The sequence below is a fragment of the Monodelphis domestica genome, chromosome 6, assembly GCF_027887165.1.
Source record: "Monodelphis domestica isolate mMonDom1 chromosome 6, mMonDom1.pri, whole genome shotgun sequence".
Taxonomy (NCBI): Eukaryota; Metazoa; Chordata; class Mammalia; order Didelphimorphia; family Didelphidae; genus Monodelphis; species Monodelphis domestica.
Genome location: NC_077232.1, coordinates 78,211,141 through 78,230,604, shown reverse-complemented (window position 1 = coordinate 78,230,604; position 19,464 = coordinate 78,211,141). Strand labels below are relative to the sequence as shown.

The window sequence follows — 19,464 nt, the reverse complement described above, 5'->3', positions numbered from 1 at the left end:
TCCTCCTATACTTTTAAGATTTTTATTCACTAAAAACATTCCCTTCTTCCAGCTGATTTCAGCTTAGAATTCTCTCTGCCCAACCCCAATTGCTCTCATTTAAATGTGGGAATCCCCCCTTTTTTAAACTAAAACAATGGCATTTAATGGGGGGGGGGGGGGGAGCCATGATTACAATCACAAAGTCCAACACAAAACAAGGATAGGGAAGCGGGAAGCAGGCAGGGGGCAGGAAGGCTACAAAATAAAAGGGGTCTGGAAGGAAAGATTGTCCAGAACTGCCTCACTCCATCTGCTTTGTCTGTGTTCACCCCTTGAGTCCATCTTGCCAGGTCCAAAGACATTTCTGTCCCCTCTACCACCTCTTAGGATCTCCCAGTCCCCACCACCTGTGCTTTGGTGCCCTTTGCAGTCATAGCCACCGCTGCCCCCTCTGATCCTCTCCAAAATTAACCCCAGAGGAGAACCTCCCCTCCCATCAGGTTTAGGTGCTTCGTCTTGGTTACACTTGTTTGTTTGTTCCTCTAGGAACAGCTCATGCTCACAGGTGGGATTAGGACCCTTTCAGTTTCCAGCTCACTGCTGCCCTCCACCACCACCCCCTCCACTGAGGAATCCTCCTTGGCTGCCACCACCACTGCCTTCAAAGCCTCCATGGCTCACAAGCCTTGAAGGCCATCACCACCTCTTCTGTGGAAACTGGCTCAAGTAGCAAAGGAGACTTGAATAGGGTTTCCAGAAAATTCTTTATTCTCAAACCAATCGATGGTTGCCTTGGCAGAGGGGATCCTCAAATGCCACTGTAGCTCCTCCTTCCAGCTCTCATGTCTCCATCTGTATACAAGGTGGTCACAGGCTGCCGTGTCTCGATGACAATTTGTTTGAACCAATCTGACACACTCAGTGGTAACAATCTCACCATGCCTTGGATGAAGACGGAATTGTAAATTTCCCCATTCAGATTCATGGCGTGCTCCTTGGTCCCAGGGCCCACCAAAGTTACTGGAGCCCCCAGTTACTTCCAGTCACAGCCTCTGGCTCCATAGCCACCTCCCTACTTGTGCCCCAAGGGTCCCACCGCCCTTCCCCCAGCTATGGCTGCTAGGCTGCTACCGCCTCCACTGCGCCATATCTTTGAGGGGGCTGGAGCTCTGTTGCTGCTGACCATAGCCCCTGTTTTGGGGGTGCTGGCTAGTCAGGCAAGGATGACTGCTGACCAGAAGGCAGCCCGAGATAGGCTGCAGGCATAGCTACTGGCAGAATTCTATCTAGGAAGCCCACGAAGTACCACTGGCTGAGTTCTGGGTTTGTCCATTGAGGATCCTCAGCTACTGACCATAGCCTGGGGTATCAGCTGATCTGTGGGCCACAGGGCTGACTGCTCTGTGGAGAACAGCCCTGTCCAGGCTGAGACGGGTAAGCTTTGCAGCTTTGTGTGGCTAGCTGAATACATTCATTGAAGGCCACGAGACAGTCACTGATGCCTCAGGAACGAATGGAAATCCTTTTTAAGGACTGCTCTTCCTAATGGCTTTACCATTCTTTTTACAGATTTTACCCACACTTCCCATCTTTCTTTCTGAAGGATCTTCTTACAAGGCCTCTTTCTCTCTCCAAAATATTAATAAAGTTGGCAGCATGGTATGATGGGAGTTCTGTATCGGCTGGTCAATGGGTCTGGTGCGACTCTTGGGTCTTTTGCTCACTAACTGACCTTCATGAAAATCTCTCATTTCTCTATGTAAGGAAGACACTCCACATTCCAGGCCCAAGAAATAGCAAGAACACAGGCACAGAGGTGGAGAAGTGTGCTGAAACTAGAGCAGAGGGAAGAAGGGCTGGGAAGGTATATTGGAGCCAAATTGTAGAGCCTCAAAACACCAATAAATTAGAATGTATACTTTATTACTGCAGACAACAGAATACTCCTGAAAGTGTAAACAGGAGAATCAGATCTACTCTAATAAGATAAATCAAGGGGTAGAGAGAGCAGTCACCCTGGTGGCAAGAAGATTAGTTAAGAGGTTATTACAATATATATGATTATTCTTACAAAAATTAATAATAGTACGGAAATGTTTTACATAATACATGTATAACCCAAATCAAATTGCTTGCCAGCTTAGGGATAGGGAAGGGAAAGGAGGGAGAGATAATTTGGATCATATAACTTTGGAAAACTTAGGTGGAAATTTGTTATTTTGTGAGAGTAAAAAAATATTTTATATATAAAAATAAAATGTTATTACATCAAAATGATTAAACTTTGCTCTAGAAAGAGGCTAGAAAAAAAGTAATCTGGTTTTACTAATGATCAATTCTCCTTAAAATCCCCAATTCTCCTTAAAAAAATTTTTTAAACAAAAAAAAAGTTTGTCTGGTAGGAAATGGTATATTCGGAAATGGTGATTTTGAAACAAAAGAAAATTTAATTAAAATTTAATTTTACATGATTTTACATAAGATATATAATTTTATATATTCTTATATATTAATTTATTTCTATTGTTTATATAACTTTATATTTTTGTTATTCTTTAAATTTTATTTGTTATTTATATTTTTATATTTATTGAATATATTTATCATATTTATAATTTAGTTTATTTGATTAATTACATTAATATATGATATAAATAATAATTTACAATTTAATTTAAATAATTTTAAACAATTTTAAAAGTACTTGATAGTAAAAAAAATTTTAAGGAAAAGAGTGAACAAGTAATTATAATTCTTCTAATTACCCTCTAGATGTCCCTGTTAGGATTAGATGAAATCTGTTCTAGTTCAACCAAGAAATAAAGTTACTTGGAAAGCTCACAAACTCCTAAGGGTAGATTTAGCTCTTTATATAAGCCCTATAAATTGCAGAATGAAGTTAATGAACCCTAAATTTCTAGTTATTTTTAATAAAAGACAGCATGAAGGATTATCAATTTTTTATTCAAGCACATTTTAAAAAACAGTTCAATTTACTAAATTAAAAAAAAACACACATTAAGATATCTGCAACATGGAAAAACAGAGGTTAAGAAAGTGCAAGTGACTACCAAACATTACATATACATAATTGACAACACTGAAACAAGGACCAGGTTAGAGTGAACAAAAAGTCAAATGATTCAAATTCCTAAGTCAGATCTTTTCCATCTTTGAAATCAAGTCATCGCAGATTTTGGTCAATTCATCATTTTCTTTAGTCTAGAAAGGAAGAGGGGAAAGTGAATTAAAATTACAGCAGTATTTACTGTGTTTTATGATTTGGATATAGTTATAGGAGTGTAGCAATAGTCCTTCCACCTGAGTCATCTAATCCCATCAAAAACAGATTTCAGTCACAAATACTTCAATTATAGCAAATCAGGAATAAATCCCCTATAAGAAATGGAACTCACATTGTTCTCAAAATTCAATCTCATCAAAGACGGACGATGGAACTAAATCCCTAAGACAGAGTCAGCTGTAATGTTATCTTCTTACACTGTGCTTTGGTCAACCCAGCAACCCAACGCATGGCCAGCTAGTCTCACAAATCTCTGTGGATGATTTTCCTTTTGTGTAATCAAGAACTTTTCATACTGTTAAGCCTAAATTCTGCCTGCCACTGCTGCTCCCTAAATTCTCTCCACTCCACCTCAGGTGAGACAAAATGAACCACATTCCCTGCTCTAAGACAGCCCTTCAAAAGCTCAAGGATTCTCCTCTTACTCACAACTGTGTCTTCAGTTTGTGAGACTTGATTCAGAAAAAAGAGACTACCAGTCTGAAAAGGAGTTCTGCCTAAGGATGCAAAGGGCTAATTGTCCTTGAGGACAAGAAACGTTTTTCATTTTTGGTTTCTATATCCTAGACACTTAGCCCAGTAGACCAAATATCTTAACAAATGCTTGATGAACTGGATTCAAGACCTCAAGACTCTTTTCTGGCATCTCCCAAGCTCTGCCCAACCCTTCTCTCCAATTCAACACATATTTACTGGGTGCTGTGTGGCAGGCTCTGTCTGAGACAGAGAGACAAAGTCCAACAGTCCCTGCCCTCCCCAAACCCTGTGGAGCACCCCCCACCCCAACCCCAGCCATTCCTGAGGAAGCTACATTATTCAGCCTGACTCTACCTGCCAAGATTTCAACTCTTCATAAGCACATGCTTCTTAAGGGCAGGGGATTTCTGAGAATAAGCTTACTTTTTGTTCCAGAGTTTTCTCTAGTGACTGGACTCTCATCTGTTCCTTTCGTAAATTTGCTTGTAAAGCCAGAGTCTCAGCTTTTGCTTTGCTCCGAACCTGGGCAATTTCTTCATTTGCTCTATTGGAAATAAAAGAAAGTTTACTTCCGAGAGGACCCCGTAGTTTCTAGGCTCTTTACCACAAACCTCAAACAAGGTGAGCTGCATGGAGATATCTTCAAACAACCTGCCACCTTCTTCCCCCCAGTCTCTTAATGATCCAGCACTTACGAATTTAATTTCTCTTCTGCGTGAGCCTTTAATGCTTGGTACCGCTGCTCTCCCTTTTCAATTCTTAGTAGATAATCTTGAGCACATTTCTTCAGTGCTTCTTCATTCTGTAAGAAACAGAAAAATTTACAGGTCAAGTTATACAAAGTGAAGAACAACCACCTAAAAGTATTCCTGTAACTTGATGGGAAGAGGGGAAAAAGCAAACATCACTGACTAGGGAGTGCTCATCTCAAAGCCTGGAGAACCAAGGGAGGCACAAGTTTCAGAAGCTACTGACTTCTGGCCCCAACCTATCAAAAAAAAAAGCAGACATAAAAGGCATAAAAAGCAAAAGGGAAATATGGGTACAGTCTCTTCCCAGTTCTATGTTTCTAAGCCCTATTAACATATCTTCTCTACCTCCCATCAAAACAAGGATGGGCACAAAGAAAACAAGTCAATTTTCTAGTTTAAAAAAAAATCTTATAAATGGAAGCAATATGCAAAATAATGTTTTTAGCTAAATTAAATATTGAAACATCTATGTCATGAAAGGTAGTATAGCTTTACTAAGGGGAAAAGCCTGGAGTCACTGATCAGGAACTTAGGGAGATGTTTCTACCAGTCTCATCAATCTCCTTCATTTCAGGATTATGCTAGCCCAGACGTCAATTCTAGGACTGTACTATCATTTTAAAGAAAATGAGAATTACTAATATGAAAATAGGATAAATGAGAGGGATCAATACATAGAATCTCCTAGCTTTCTGATGACTGATAAGCATAACATTTCACATTTATAATATTTTAGGCTAGCCACACCTTTTGATATCCTTCTAATGCCTCCCTCTGTTTTTCTAGTCGTTTGAAGAGGTCTGAGAAAGATTTTTCCATGGAGTTGAGGTCTGCTGTAATTTGTTGTTTTTCTTCTGAAATCTTCTGGATTTCTGCCTTTGTAACTTCTTTCTCCTTCTGAGAATCCGCTAAGGAATACAAACATTGATCACCTAATCTGCAGTCAAGTAAGTGATTTCATTGAAAAGTTCACTGTGGCTATTTCATCATAAATATGAAAAGTTAATCAACAGAAACACAAATCACATTAAAAATAGTTTAAAACATAAAAGTCGTGACAACGTATCTCTTCTCTCTGATGCCTCATTACAATGTGGAGGTGACACTAGGTTCCCAAGTTATGCCATCAGACCACAAGCTCTGGGAGGTTCTGCCAAGGGATCAAGCCTCCCAGTACAGTCCAAGTGCCAGGCTCCTGCTCTGAGCACAGACCCAGCCAATGGTGGAGCTGATCCCAAACAGGCTGGGCACATGGCTGCTCACAAAACAAAGAAAAACCCAAAATGATATTCAGTTCCCAATGCAGCCCAGCACCCTTTCCACTTCCCAAATGCTTTAGACCATCCACAAACTCTTAATTATTGAAACTTTACATCTGAGTTCTTTATCCAGTGAGTTTGGTAACTACCGAAAAAACTAACCATATTAATTTTCTTGCAAACCAGAAGGCAGGAAAAAAATGTGCCTGAGTGGAAAGATGCTTACAGATTTTCCTTTGAGAGGAGAGTAAAGGAGTTGACTGCACCACATACCCAAAAGCAACAAGAAATATCATTTGAGGAGCTACTTTGTCTACTTTGTCATCATGCCTTGCAGTGTTCATATTACCATCAATAAGCAGAAAAGATCATGTTATGCGCCAACCTCTATTCAACAAGTGAAGTAGAGATTCTACAGAGTAATAACAGTACTTCTATAGCACCTACTACGTGGCAGGCACCGTGCTAAGCACTTCACAAATACTACCTTATTACCTCACAACAACCCTGGCAAGTATATATTGTTATTATAACTGAGACAAACAGGTTAAGTGACTTGCCCAGGATCACACAACTGGTGTCTGAGGCTAACTTTGAACTCAGGAAAATGTGTCTTCCTGACTCCAAGCCCAGAGCATTTCAGGAGATCCTCCAAACCAAGGCAACATATCACTTGATACTCTGTAACTTCAATGTAAAGGTGAGTACAGGAGTGAATGGTGGAAAACGTTGAAAAAATGAGGTCTGGAATCAAAGAATGCAAGAGTCCAAAGATTTAGGGCTCACACAACAGCTTCATGAAGACGATGAAAACTTTCTTTAATAAGCAAGTCAGAAAGCATTGGCCATGGAAATAACAAATGTTATTTATTTATCTATTTTATTTATTTATTTATTTATTTATCTAGTTCCACTAGACTTGGATTCATAGAAATTTGGGTTTGAACATGACCTCAAATAATTTAGGGCCTGGACCTCAAATTTCTTTTCAGTAAAATGACAGGTTGGAATCAATGACCTCTAAATTTATGATCCAGTGAAGATGAAAGACTCAAAGAAGAAGAAATCAAGTAAAAACCAGGCAGATGCTTCAACTATATCCAAGGTCTGAAAACCTGGGGAAGCTGCACATAGCAATTCAACAAAACCAAACTCAGATCAATACACAAAAGAAATTAAATTAAAGAATAACTGAAAGAAGCAATGAAGTAATAGTCGTAGAAAAGCAACAAATGGTTATGCAGATTTAGGAGTATAAGGAGATTAAATGATAACCCAGAAGACACTGAAAAAGAAATTGTTAGATATTATTTGAGAATGTAAATAGACCTTAGAGCAGAAAAGGCAAGGCAATAGTTTACAGATACTACAAAGGCCACTGGGAATAGAAGTGATAACTTTCTTTCAACAACACATATATAATAGTAAAAACTATAAGATGTTTTTTAAGTTCTTAAATTAATGTTAAGGTAGCATGACACTTTTCAAAATTGGAACAAAAACTATCATAGTTGAACAAAAGACATAGTCTTTAGAAAAATAATACTGGATCTCAAAATCACATTCTCTCTTTGAAAAATAAAATATATGATCTGGAAGAATATATCAACAAAAGTCCACATGAGAGCCATCTTTTTAAACAACAGAAAAAAAATCCAAATTCTCTGAATGAGAATGAGAACAATGAAAAATACTAAGACTAAAAAAGTCTAGTATTTTTTTAAATAACCCTTACTTTCTGTCTTATAATTGTTACTAAGTATCAATTCCAAGGCAGAAGAACAGTAAGGGCTGGGCAATTGGGTTTAAGTGATTTGCCCAAGATCACACAGCTAGAAAGTGCTGAGGTCATATTTGAACCCAGGACCTCTGGTCTCTAGGCCTGGCTCTCTATCCCCAGAGCCACCTAGCTGTCCTCAAGCCTTTTAGTTGTTATAACAGGTATTAACCCTTATTGGTTATTGGTATATTAATAATACCAATAATTGTCTTTGGTGTGGACAGATTCTCAAGTTTGAAAGTTGAATAATATGGCCACCAGGCAGTTATAGAAAAACTCTTCTCAGGCCAGTTATTAAAAAAACTTATTGTAATTATTGAAATTTAGGAAAGGGAAAGTAAAAAGAAGATAATTGGTGAAAAGAAAATATTTCCTAAAGCTAATAAGTTTTCTAACTAACCCAACCAAACCCCCTGTCCTGTAAAAGATGCCTTCTTTGTCTACCAGGGCAGACACTACACTTACTAAATTTATAATCTAACCAAAAAAGTATGCACAAAAATTATACTGATCTGCCACTTTCCTTCTCTTAGCCAACGATTTCACTGTGTCTGTCAGAGAGACAAGGTGTTCACTCAGCAGCTGCCGTCTGGTGCCACTAGATGGATTCCACAGAACTGCTCAAATAACTCTCCTGCTTAATTGATCAGACTCCTTCCACTTTTCCAAGCAAGATGTCCAACTCCTTCCCAAGTCTTCCAAGACTGATCAGCAGCAAAAGCAAAAGCAACCAACCTCCAAGTCTCTCTCCCAGAAGTGGTTGTCCATTTTTCAAGCAATACTCCTAAGGTACACTGCAAAATTCCTCTTCCTCTGACATTGTCAAAGTTCCATGAAAATTTCTTAAAGAAGCCTAGAAAGTTTCAGATGCCTATTATAAATCCTATATCTGACTATACTCTATTCTTCAATTATGCTAATTATACTATTATAATTACCATTACATAGTTAAGATTTAAAATATATAGATTAAGGTATACAATCGTTTCAAACCAAAACAAAAATAAATGAATTGCTACCTAAAATGTAGATTCAAGTTTGTTTTTGAAAACAACTCCCCAATGATAGCCAAGGAGAGCTGGCACTATTTACAATCTTTCATTAAGGCCTGAATACAGGCACACCACTTAACACTACAAAAAATACCATCATGTGGAAACCATAGGAGCAGTCAGTTCTCTAGCAACCATAATGTAAATAAAGGGCATGTTCCCAAACAAATAAAATTTGATCTTCAATGGAAACAGGTTCTTATGGATGGTCTAGCAACTGGTATAAAACACAACCTGTTTCATTCTGTCTAATCTTCTCAAAGGATCTGGGTTCAAACTACTAAAGGATAAAAATAAATCTTTATAGATGTTTTTTAACTAAAATGGGTCTACAAAAGGTTTTTTAGTTATATAAAAGACAAGACCAAGAGGGAAGAAGGTGTTGGAGGACAGATGGCACAAAAACAAAAAAAGAATCCAAAGACATCCAAGGAGAACAGGATGAGGTCACCACATTCTGTTTCTCTATTCTCTCGTTCAGCATCTACCTAGAGAAGACAATTGTATCTTCTAGAGAAAACAAAGAGAAGCATGCCTTTTTGTTGAAGGAATATTTCTTTTTATATTTAAGTCCTTATCCACAGCAAACGAAAACATAATTCACTTCCCCTAGAACAGCAGCAGCAGTTGTAGAGTAGTAGTAGTAGGCCTTTGTAAAAAAGTATAGAAGGGGGAAGCAGCTTTTTACAGGTGTAATTTGGGGTTTTGAAAGCAAACTTTCAAATACATACATGTATATAAATTTTTTTAAAGATAATGACAATGAACTTATAGAAGCTAGGTTCAAAAATATAAAACTTGCAAGATTTTTGGCTCTTTTCATAGTTCAAGAAAAGTCAAATAGAACAATAAACTTGATTTGTCCTTGCAGTGAATAATAGGAGTTTTAATTCTTTTCAATGAAATGGTTTTAAAGTGTTTAATATCTTTGATATTTAACTTAAAGCTAGAGGGGCCAGGGAAGCTAGGTGGCTCAGTGGATTGTGAGCAAGGTTCAAAGACTGGAGGTCCTGGGTTCAAATCTAGCCTCAAGGCACTCGCTAGCTGTGACCCAAGGCAAGTCATTTAACCCCCATTGCCTAGCACTTTGTTCTTCTGCCTTGGAACTAATACACACAATATTGATTCTAAGACAGAAGGTAAAGATTTATTAAAAAAGAAAAAGAAAAGAAATGAGTGCCCAATGGCCTTCCATCTCTACTCTCCTTTCCCACCCAACAGCATTCACATTAGGTTAGTCCAAGGGGTAATAATCTCAGGTTACAAGAGTCTTCCTCCTTAAAGCTCATGTGACCATAACATAACACTCAGCTCTATTTGAAAAGAACTTATCCAGATATCTAACACATCTAATTCTTGGACTTCATCTTCCCTGGCTCCTTTTTGTCCCCAGACAAAGTTCAATCTCCTGTTTTTACTGGTCTAGGACCTATACAATCTGGTTCCAAACTCACTTTTAAGTATCCTTATTATTCCTCCCCATTCACACTATTTTCCCAGGAAAATGGAGAATTTTCTGTCCTTTACAAACTCCACCATCCTGCATTCACCTGCTTTTGCCCATCCTGTTCTCTATCTGGATGCCAATGAATCACTCAAAATTAGAAAGGAGCTCTCAAAGTATCTAAGTGTCAGCATTTTAAGTTCATAAGCAGGATAGGCTGACTGGAGTTTTGCCCCTGATGGAAAATTTTCCCAAGTTAAGGAAATGTAGAGGGCAATGATAGCAATTATTACCTAACAAAGAAGGTAACGGAGTCTGAAGGAAGGGTTGGATCAGGATAGAGAAGGCAAGGCCGTTCTTTTATGGGGAGGCCACAACCCCCCTCCACCCTCCTGAGCAGTACATGAAGTAAGTTCCTGCAAAAATCCCTAAGAGCAGTGTCTGAAGCCTTGATGCTAACTGACTTGCCCAGAGTCCCATAGCCAGTACATGGTAGGAACACTTGAACAGTCAGCTCTATCCACTATACTGTATTGCCATTTATATTTACATTATTAATATAAAAGGAAATATTAATGTCCTGGTAGGTTTGGTTCATATCAGACTGGTTTTACTCCTGGATTTCATCAGGAGAACATTCTAGTTGCTTGATACCCATTCTGAAGGATCTCCCTGTGTGTTCCTGGACTTCTCTAAGTCTCAGATTCCTTCTACTACCCATGAGGAAAATGGACAAAAGATAAGGTTCTATCAAGCTTTAAATCCCCAAATTGATTATTTCAAAGTTTATGCTACATTGACTTACCTATCATCTGAGTTATCATCCCTTCATATTCTTCCACAATTTTCCTATAGGATGATAAAAGATGAATGAGAGACAATGAGAGAACACTGTTAAAAGAGTTTAAAAGTAGAGTCTTAACCATCAATTGAGGAATGGCTGAACAAATTGTGGTATCTGATGGTGATAGAATATTATTGTGCTGAAAGGAATAAAGAACTGAAGTAATTCCACGTGAACTGGAATGACCTCCAGGAATTGATGCAGAGTGAGAGGAGCAGAACCAGGAGAACATTGTACCCAGAGACTGACACATTGTGGCACAATCTAATGTAATACACTTTTCTACTAGCAGTGATGCAATGACCCAGGACAATCCAGAGGAACTTATGAGAAAGAATGCTATCCACATCCAGAGAAAGAACTGTGGGAGTAGAAACGCAGAAGAAAAACATATGATCAATCATGTAGATCAATATGGATATGATTAGGGATTTTGTGTTAAAAGATCACTCTACTGCAAATATGAATGACATGGAAATAGGCTTTGAACAATGATACATACATAATCCAGTGAAATTGCTTGTCAACTCTAGGACGAGGGTGGAGGGGGATCATGAATCATGTAACCATGGAAAAAATATTCTAAATAAAAAAAAGTAGAGTCTTGATAGATACATACCCCATCTCTAAATATTTCACATAGAATTTTTTGTGTTTGTCTTCCAATTCTTGAATTTGCATTTCTTTTTCTTTAACCTATATATACAAAGATTATAAATATAAAATTTAGATAGTATAGGTCTTACTATAGGCAGAGAACATCAATTATGAAGGAAAAATAATATACACAAGACTATAAATAATGTAAATTTAAAATCTGATCAACTGAAAAACATTTAATTTAAAAAATCTAAACTTTGAATTAAATGGTAAACAGTATTAGTTCCAAAGAACAGATAATGCAACATGTCTCTCCTCAAGGAGAAGAAATACAGTAACACTAGGACTAAATATTGTATATATTGTGAGATGTAGCCATTTTATTAGATGGATTTATTTTCCTGTTATAAAGAATGGTTCAACATGGAAGAGTTTTTCCTAGAAATAACTTAAATCAAAGGCATATGTTTGTTTGGTTTTTTTTTTCAAATGAAGAGCTATAGGAAGTGGATGTAAAATTGACAAACTGCAAAGCATCCAGGTACCTCAGGGGATAGAGTCAGGCCTGGAGATGGGATGTCCTGGGTTCAAATTTGCCCTCAAACACTTTCTAGTTGTGTGACCCTGGGCAAGTCATTTAATCCCAATTGTCTATCCCTTACTGCTCTTCTGCTTTTTTTTAACCAATAGTATCAATTCTAAGACAGAAGATAAGAGTTTAAAAAAACAAGTGATGGACTGCCAATGTGGAGTTTTTTGAACAAAGCAATATTATGACCAAATTTAAATATAGGAAACATTCTTGAAGCAGCATAAAAGACAAATTAGAAGGAGAAATAGCAGAAAAAGGAAGTATTGTAAGGAAGATATTATAATTAGTGAGGCAGGGAGTAGTAAAAGTAGGTATGAAAACTCAGAAGAGATAATGAAGAGATATCAAAGATAATTTCCAGGTTATGCTCTTTTAGAACATGGAATTGGGTGTACATAGTGCTTTATATGGATTTCTTTATATAAATTCAGATAAAATGTTCACTAAGTGACAATGAGATCTGGTGAAGTAAATTACAAAATCTTTTCACTATTCTGTACTATCACCTTTTCTGAAATTCAAAGATGTTGTTTAACAAAAACTAATTTAAACTAAGCTGAAGCCTTTACAGCAGTGATGGGTAAATGAAGTTAAGTGGAAGAATTGATTACTTCATCCTTTCGCCCATTATATTTTTAAGAGCAGAGAAAAGCAAGTCTAAAGGTCATTAGTTAATAAAATCGAAAAAGAGCAAACTTTGAAAAAAAATTTTAATGCCTTTTCATTCATTCCATTCAGAAGCTCTGATAAAACCAAGTACTTTACAGTTAGAAAAACAAGTCATTTTGACAAGTACTGGTTTTATAACAAGTGCTTAGTTGATCTGACTTGTCTATAAAATAGGTCCAAGACTAGGAAACTTTTTTTAATAACGATTTTCATTGTTCTGAATATCTGCAATTGCATAAGCAAGTTCTTCCCTAACCTTCACCCTCTCCCTAAATAAATACATTTCATAATGTGATTCATAAAAATATCTTGGTCCTTGGACAAGGATCAGAAAAATTCATGCAACTCAGAAAAAGTTAACGAGAAGAAATATCAGAAAATTTAAATTAAAAATGTGAAACTACTAAGTAATAAAAATCCATAGATTCCAACATATTTGTTAAGCACTTAATTCCTTAGTCATTCAACCAAAAGTCAGCTATAGTTAAAACTATCTTGCATAGAAATCTTAGCATCTTCAAAGTTGTGAAATAATTTCTCTTACTTCTTGTTTAACTTTTTCTACAGCCACATCCATGTCTTTCTGGCTATATTTCAACACATCTATAATCGAATCAACTGAAACAGGCAAACCCGGGACTGGCACAGGAATATCCAGAATATCCAGACATTCTGGTCCATCAAGGGGAGGAGGTCCTATTACCTGTGGGAAAATAATGAGGAGTAACATAAACTGTCAGGGATGCGAAATTAATTCAAAAGAGACACATATTTACTCATCTATCAGGACTTTTTTTAATCTTTTGTTTTTTCCAATTGCATGTAAAAACAATTTTTAACATTTTAAGTTCTGAATTCTCCACCCCCTTCTTCACCCCTCTCTGAAAGGATAATTTGATATATAGGTTATACATGTAATGTCATGTAAAACATATTTCCATATTGGTCATGTTATGCCAAGAAGAAACATGTCACCCCAAAAAAACCAAAACACAAAGAAAAAAAGTGAAAAACAGCATACTTTGATCTGCAAACTGTCAGTTCCTTCTCTGAAAGTGGATAACATTTTCCATCTTAAAAGTCTTTCACAATTTGGACTACCTTTTAAAAACAGCTTTCCACACTACTGTCACTTTTGAAAACTCAATTCTATTTGCTTTGACCTAAAATTTGTACTTTAGAAACTTTTCATAGGAAGAAAAATCCTTCCAACTTTTTAGTTCAAAGCAAAAGAAGGGCTGATATAAAAGTGCAGCACAGATCTCATTTATTCACCCACAAGAGGACACTGTTATCCTTAGCAAACAAAACCCTAAGCCTAATTTGAACTATATCCTTTTCTTCCTCTGCTCTTGTAAGTATCTCTATATTTTATCAATTACTAAAAGAGACAAAAATGGTTTATTTCCTTATCCCACCACTCTCCAGTAAAAGTGCTAAGAAATACAGGATCAGAAAAGACCAGAGTTGGAATCCTTGGTAGGTCTTTAATCTTACTCAATACAGGAATAAAATAACTGACTTGTCCAGATCCTCAAGCCCCTCCATTCAAGATAAATTCAATAGGATAAGGAGCATCTATTACAGGCTCTCTATTACTTCCCTAGATTAGGAATCCCAGGTTGTGGAGCTAGAAGGAACCTTAAGAAGTAAGGAAAGCATCCTCATTTTACATGCAATCAACCAGAAATCAGGAGAAATTAAATTATTTTTCCAAGGTTCAAAATTATTAAGAAGCAGACCTGAGATCTAAAACTAATATTCTGGTTCCAAATTCATGTTCTTTCTAAATAATCCTATATCAGAAAAAGAAATCCAACAGGCCATCAAAGAACTTCCTAAGAAAAAATCCCCAGGGCCTGATGGATTCACCAGTGAATTCTATCAAACATTCAGAGAACAGTTAATCCCAATACTATACAAACTATTTGACATAATAAGCAAAGAGGGAGTTCTACCAAACTCCTTTTATGACACAAACATGGTACTAATTCCAAAGCCAGGCAGGCCAAAAACAGAGAAAGAAAATTATAGACCAATCTCCCTAATGAATATAGATGCAAAAATCTTAAATAGGATACTAGCAAAAAGACTCCAGCAAGTGATCAGAAGGGTCATCCACCATGATCAAGTAGGATTTATACCAGGGATGCAGGGCTGGTTCAACATTAGGAAAACTATCCACATAATTGACCACATCAACAAGCAAACCAACAAGAACCACATGATTATCTCAATAGATGCAGAAAAAGCCTTTGATAAAATACAACACCCATTCCTATTAAAAACACTAGAAAGCACAGGAATAGAAGGGTCATTCCTAAAAATAATAAACAGTATATATCTAAAACCACCAACTAATATCATCTGCAATGGGGATAAACTAAATCCATTCCCATTAAGATCAGGAGTGAAACAAGGATGCCCATTATCACCTCTATTATTTAACATTGTATTAGAAACACTAGCAGTAGCAATTAGAGAAGAAAAAGAAATTGAAGGCATTAAAATAGGAAAGGAGGAGACCAAATTATCGCTCTTTGCAGATGACATGATGGTCTACTTAAAGAATCCTAGAGATTCAACCAAAAAGCTAATCGAAATAATCAACAACTTTAGCAAAGTTGCAGGATACAAAATAAACCCACATAAGTCATCAGCATTTCTATATATCTCCAACACAGCTCAGCAGCAAGAACTAGAAAGAGAAATCCCATTCAAAATTACCTTAGACAAAATAAAATACTTAGGAATCTATCTCCCGAGACAAACACAGGATCTATATGAACACAACTACAAAACACTTTCCACACAACTAAAACTAGACTTGAACAATTGGAAGAACATTAACTGCTCATGGGTAGGACGAGCCAATATAATAAAAATGACCATCCTACCCAAACCCATCTATCTATTTAGTGCCATACCCATGGAACTTCCAAAAATTTTTTTTACTGATTTAGAAAAAACCATAACAAAGTTCATTTGGAAGAACAAAAGATCAAGGATATCCAGGGAAATAATGAAAAAAAATACAAAGGAAGGGGGTCTTGCAGTCCCAAATCTCAGACTATATTATAAAGCAGCGGTCATCAAAACAATTTGGTACTGGCTAAGAGACAGAAAGGAGGATCAGTGGAATAGACTGGGGGCAAGCAACCTCAGCAAGACAGTATATGACAAACCCAAAGATCCCAGCTTTTGGGACAAAAATCCACTATTTCATAAAAACTGCTGGGAAAATTGGAGGACAGTGTGGGAAAGATTAGGTTTGGATCAACACCTCACACCCTACACCAAGATAAACTCAAAATGGGTGAATGACTTGAACATAAAGAAGGAAACTATAAGTAAATTAGGTGAACACAGAATAGTATACATGTCAGACCTTTGGGAAGGGAAAGACTTCAAAACCAAGCAAGAATTAGAAAGAGTTACAAAATGCAAAATAAATAATCTGGATTACATCAAATTAAAAAGTTTTTGTACAAACAAAACCAATGTAACAAAATCAGAAGGGTAGCAACAAATTGGGAAACAATCTTCATAAAAACCTCTGACAAAGGTTTAATTACTCAAATTTATAAAGAACTAAATCAATTGTACAAAAAATCAAGCCATTCTCCAATTGACAAATGGGCAAGGGACATGAACAGGCAGTTCGCAGCCAAAGAAATCAAAACTATTAATAAGCACATGAAAAAGTGCTCTACATCTGTTATAATCAGAGAGATGCAAATCAAAACAACTCTGAGGTATCACCTCACACCTAGCAGATTGGCTAACATAACAGCTATGGAAAGTAATGAATGCTGGAGGGGATGTGGCAAAGTGGGGACATTAATTCATTGCTGGTGGAGTTGTGAATTGATCCAACCATTCTGGAGGGCAATTTGGAACTATGCCCAAAGGGTGATAAAAGACTGTCTTGCCCTTTGATCCAGCCATTGCACTGCTGGGCTTGTACCCCAAAGAGATAATAAGGAAAAAGACTTGTACAAGAATATTTATAGCTGCGCTCTTTGTGGTGGCCAAAAATTGGAAAACGAAGGGATGCCCTTCGATTGGGGAATGGCTGAACAAATTGTGGTATATGTTGGTGATGGAATACTATTGTGCTAAAAGGAATAATAAAGTGGAGGAATTCCATGGAGACTGGAACAACCTCCAGGAAGTGATGCAGAGCGAAAGGAACAGAACCAGGAAAACATTGAACACAGAGACTGATACATTGTGGCACAATCGAAGGTGATGGACTTCTCCATTAGTGGCAATGCAATGTCCCTGAACAATCTGCAGGGATCTAAAAAATACTACCCACAAGCAGAGGATAAACTGTGGGAGTAAAAACACCGATGAAAAGCAACTGCTTGACTACAGGGTTGGAGGGGATAAGACTGAGGAGAGACTCTAAATGAACACTATAATGCAAATTCCAACAACAGGGAAATGGGTTCGAGTCAAGAACACATGTGATAACCAGTGGAATCGTGCGTCGGCTATGGGAGAGGGAAAGGTGGGGGGGAGGGGAGGAAAAGAAAATGATCTTTGTTTCCAGTGAATAATGTATGGAAACGACCAAATAAAATAATGTTTAAAAATTAAAAAAAGAAAAGAAAAAAAATCCATGTTCTCTCTACAATACCAGACTGCCACAGCAAGCCTGGGCAGAACAATTTCAATCTTTACTAGTACTTCATGATGGTGAAAGGGAATGCTAAGGGGCTGTTTTTGAAAAGTATTCCTAAAAATGATGTAGAAAATATGTCCTTAGATATCAACCAATCCAGCTACCTTAACATGCTTAATTCAAACATTTCTTATGTGTTTTCAGTAATTAATGTTAAAAGTCACTAAGCAACACACAATAATCTTTCTCCTCCTTTAAAAATATTAATGTTGAGGCAGAGTCAAGATGGTAGAGAAAGTACAGGTCCTCATCTGATTTTTACCAAATTACCCTCCAAAAAGCTATGAATGAATTCTGGAGCAACCAAGAGACAAGGTAAAATAATTTTCCAGCACAAAATGGCTTAGATTTCCAGAATGACAGATCCAGTGCACTGAGGTAGAGGTGGAGTGTAGCACGCCAGGGCAAGCCCCATCACAGGCCTTGAAAGTAGATGAAGCAGCAGAAGTTTCTGGAGCTCTCAGTTAAACAAGGCAAAGAGAGGAGGGAAGGGGATCAGAAAATTACTCAGGACTGCAGGGGTCCTTTTGCTCTGGGTGCAAGACTCTTATTGCAGTGCCCTTACGTAGATCCAGTTCATAGTCTGGGGACACAATTTCAGGATGAGGAAGAACACTAACAGGCACCAGTGTTTATAGCCACAGAAGAGCAGGAGACCCTGGTTACAGCTCCAAGAGGTAAAAGAGTGCTCTGAGTTACTTACAGACCTGAAGAGTTATTAAACACATTTCTCCTTACATCATACCACCTTGGAAAAACTGAAATCAGATAGATCTTTAGAAATCTCTCTGAAGGCAGCTGCACAAAGAACCTAAAGCTTGGAACAGTGCTCCCTTTGCCACACAAGTACAGAGCCCAACTTTCACAATTTTTTTAATTAAAAGAAAAGAAAAAGTATGGAAAATGAGTAAACAGAAAAATAATCTTAACATAGAAAGGTATTTTGGTGACAGGAAAGACCAAAACAAAAACGCACAAGAAGACAATAAAAACAATACTGCTGCATCCACAGCCTCCAAGAAAAACAGGAGTTGTTCTCAAGCACAAAAAGAATTAATGTAGGATTTTAATTTTTTTATTTTAAAAAAATTTTTAATAAAAATTAAAATTAAAAATTAAAATAATACTCTGTATTGGTTCCAAGGCAGAAGAATCGTAAGGGCTAGGCAATGGGGGTTAAGTGACTTGCCCAGGGAGGAAGTGTCTGAGGCCAGATTTGAACCCAGGACCTCCCATCTCTAGACTTGGTTCTCAATCCACTGAGCCACCCAACTGCCCCCTAGGATTTTAATTTTTAAAGTATTTAAAAAATCAAATTAGAGAAATAGAAGAAAAAGTGGAGGAAAAAATAAGTGGTATAGGAAAATCATGGGAAAAGAGTCAACAGCTTGGTAAAGAAGGCACAAAAAAATACTGAAGAATACCTTAAAAAACACAATAGGCCAAATCATAAAAGAGGCACAAAAATCCAATGAAGGGAACTCCTTAAAAAGTAGAATTGGCCAAATGGAAAAAGAGGTACAAAAATTCACTGAGGAAAAGAACTTTTTTTAAAAAGTAGAATTGGTCAAATAAAAAAGGAGGTACAAAAACTTAAGAAAACCATTCCTTAAAAATCGGAATTGGGAAAATGAAAGCTAATGAGTCCACTAGACATCAAGAAACAATCAAATAAAGTCAAAAGAATGAAAAACTAGAAGAAAATGTGAAATATCTCATTGGAAAAACAACCTGGAAAATAAATCTAGGAAAGATAATCTAAGAATTAATGGTCTACTTAAAAACCATGATCAAAAAAGAGAGCCTAGACATTATCTTTCAAGAAATTATCAAGGAAAGATAGTCTAGAACCAGAGGGCAAAATAAAGATGGAAAGAATCCACCAAAAACCTCCTAAAAGAGACCCCAAAAGGAAAAATCCCAGGAAAATTATAGCCAAATTCCAGAACTTCTAGGTCAGGGAGAAAATACTGCAAAAAGCAAAAAAAGAAGAAATTAAAAGAGCATGGAGCCATAGTC

General features: G+C 37.0%; 1 protein-coding gene and 1 pseudogene across 3 annotated transcripts in view; both read right to left on the bottom strand.

Moving 5' to 3' along the window:
- Nucleotides 1-237: 237 nt before the first annotated feature.
- LOC130455222 (RNA-binding protein FUS-like) lies at nt 238-1,168 on the bottom strand (annotated as a pseudogene).
- A 1,759-nt stretch (nt 1,169-2,927) lies between these two features.
- Nucleotides 2,928-19,464, bottom strand: part of TACC3 (transforming acidic coiled-coil containing protein 3) — a 60,188-nt gene continuing 43,651 nt past the window's right edge. For all 3 annotated transcript variants that reach the window (XM_007496861.3, XM_007496860.3, XM_007496862.3), the window contains 7 exons: nt 13,300-13,458; nt 11,514-11,590; nt 10,856-10,899; nt 5,263-5,423; nt 4,459-4,565; nt 4,187-4,307; nt 2,928-3,204 (listed from right to left, as the gene is read on the bottom strand). In XM_007496861.3, coding sequence (XP_007496923.1) covers nt 3,139-3,204; nt 4,187-4,307; nt 4,459-4,565; nt 5,263-5,423; nt 10,856-10,899; nt 11,514-11,590; nt 13,300-13,458 — 735 coding nt within the window. In that variant the 3' untranslated portion in view covers nt 2,928-3,138. The remainder of the gene's footprint in view (nt 3,205-4,186; nt 4,308-4,458; nt 4,566-5,262; nt 5,424-10,855; nt 10,900-11,513; nt 11,591-13,299; nt 13,459-19,464) is intronic.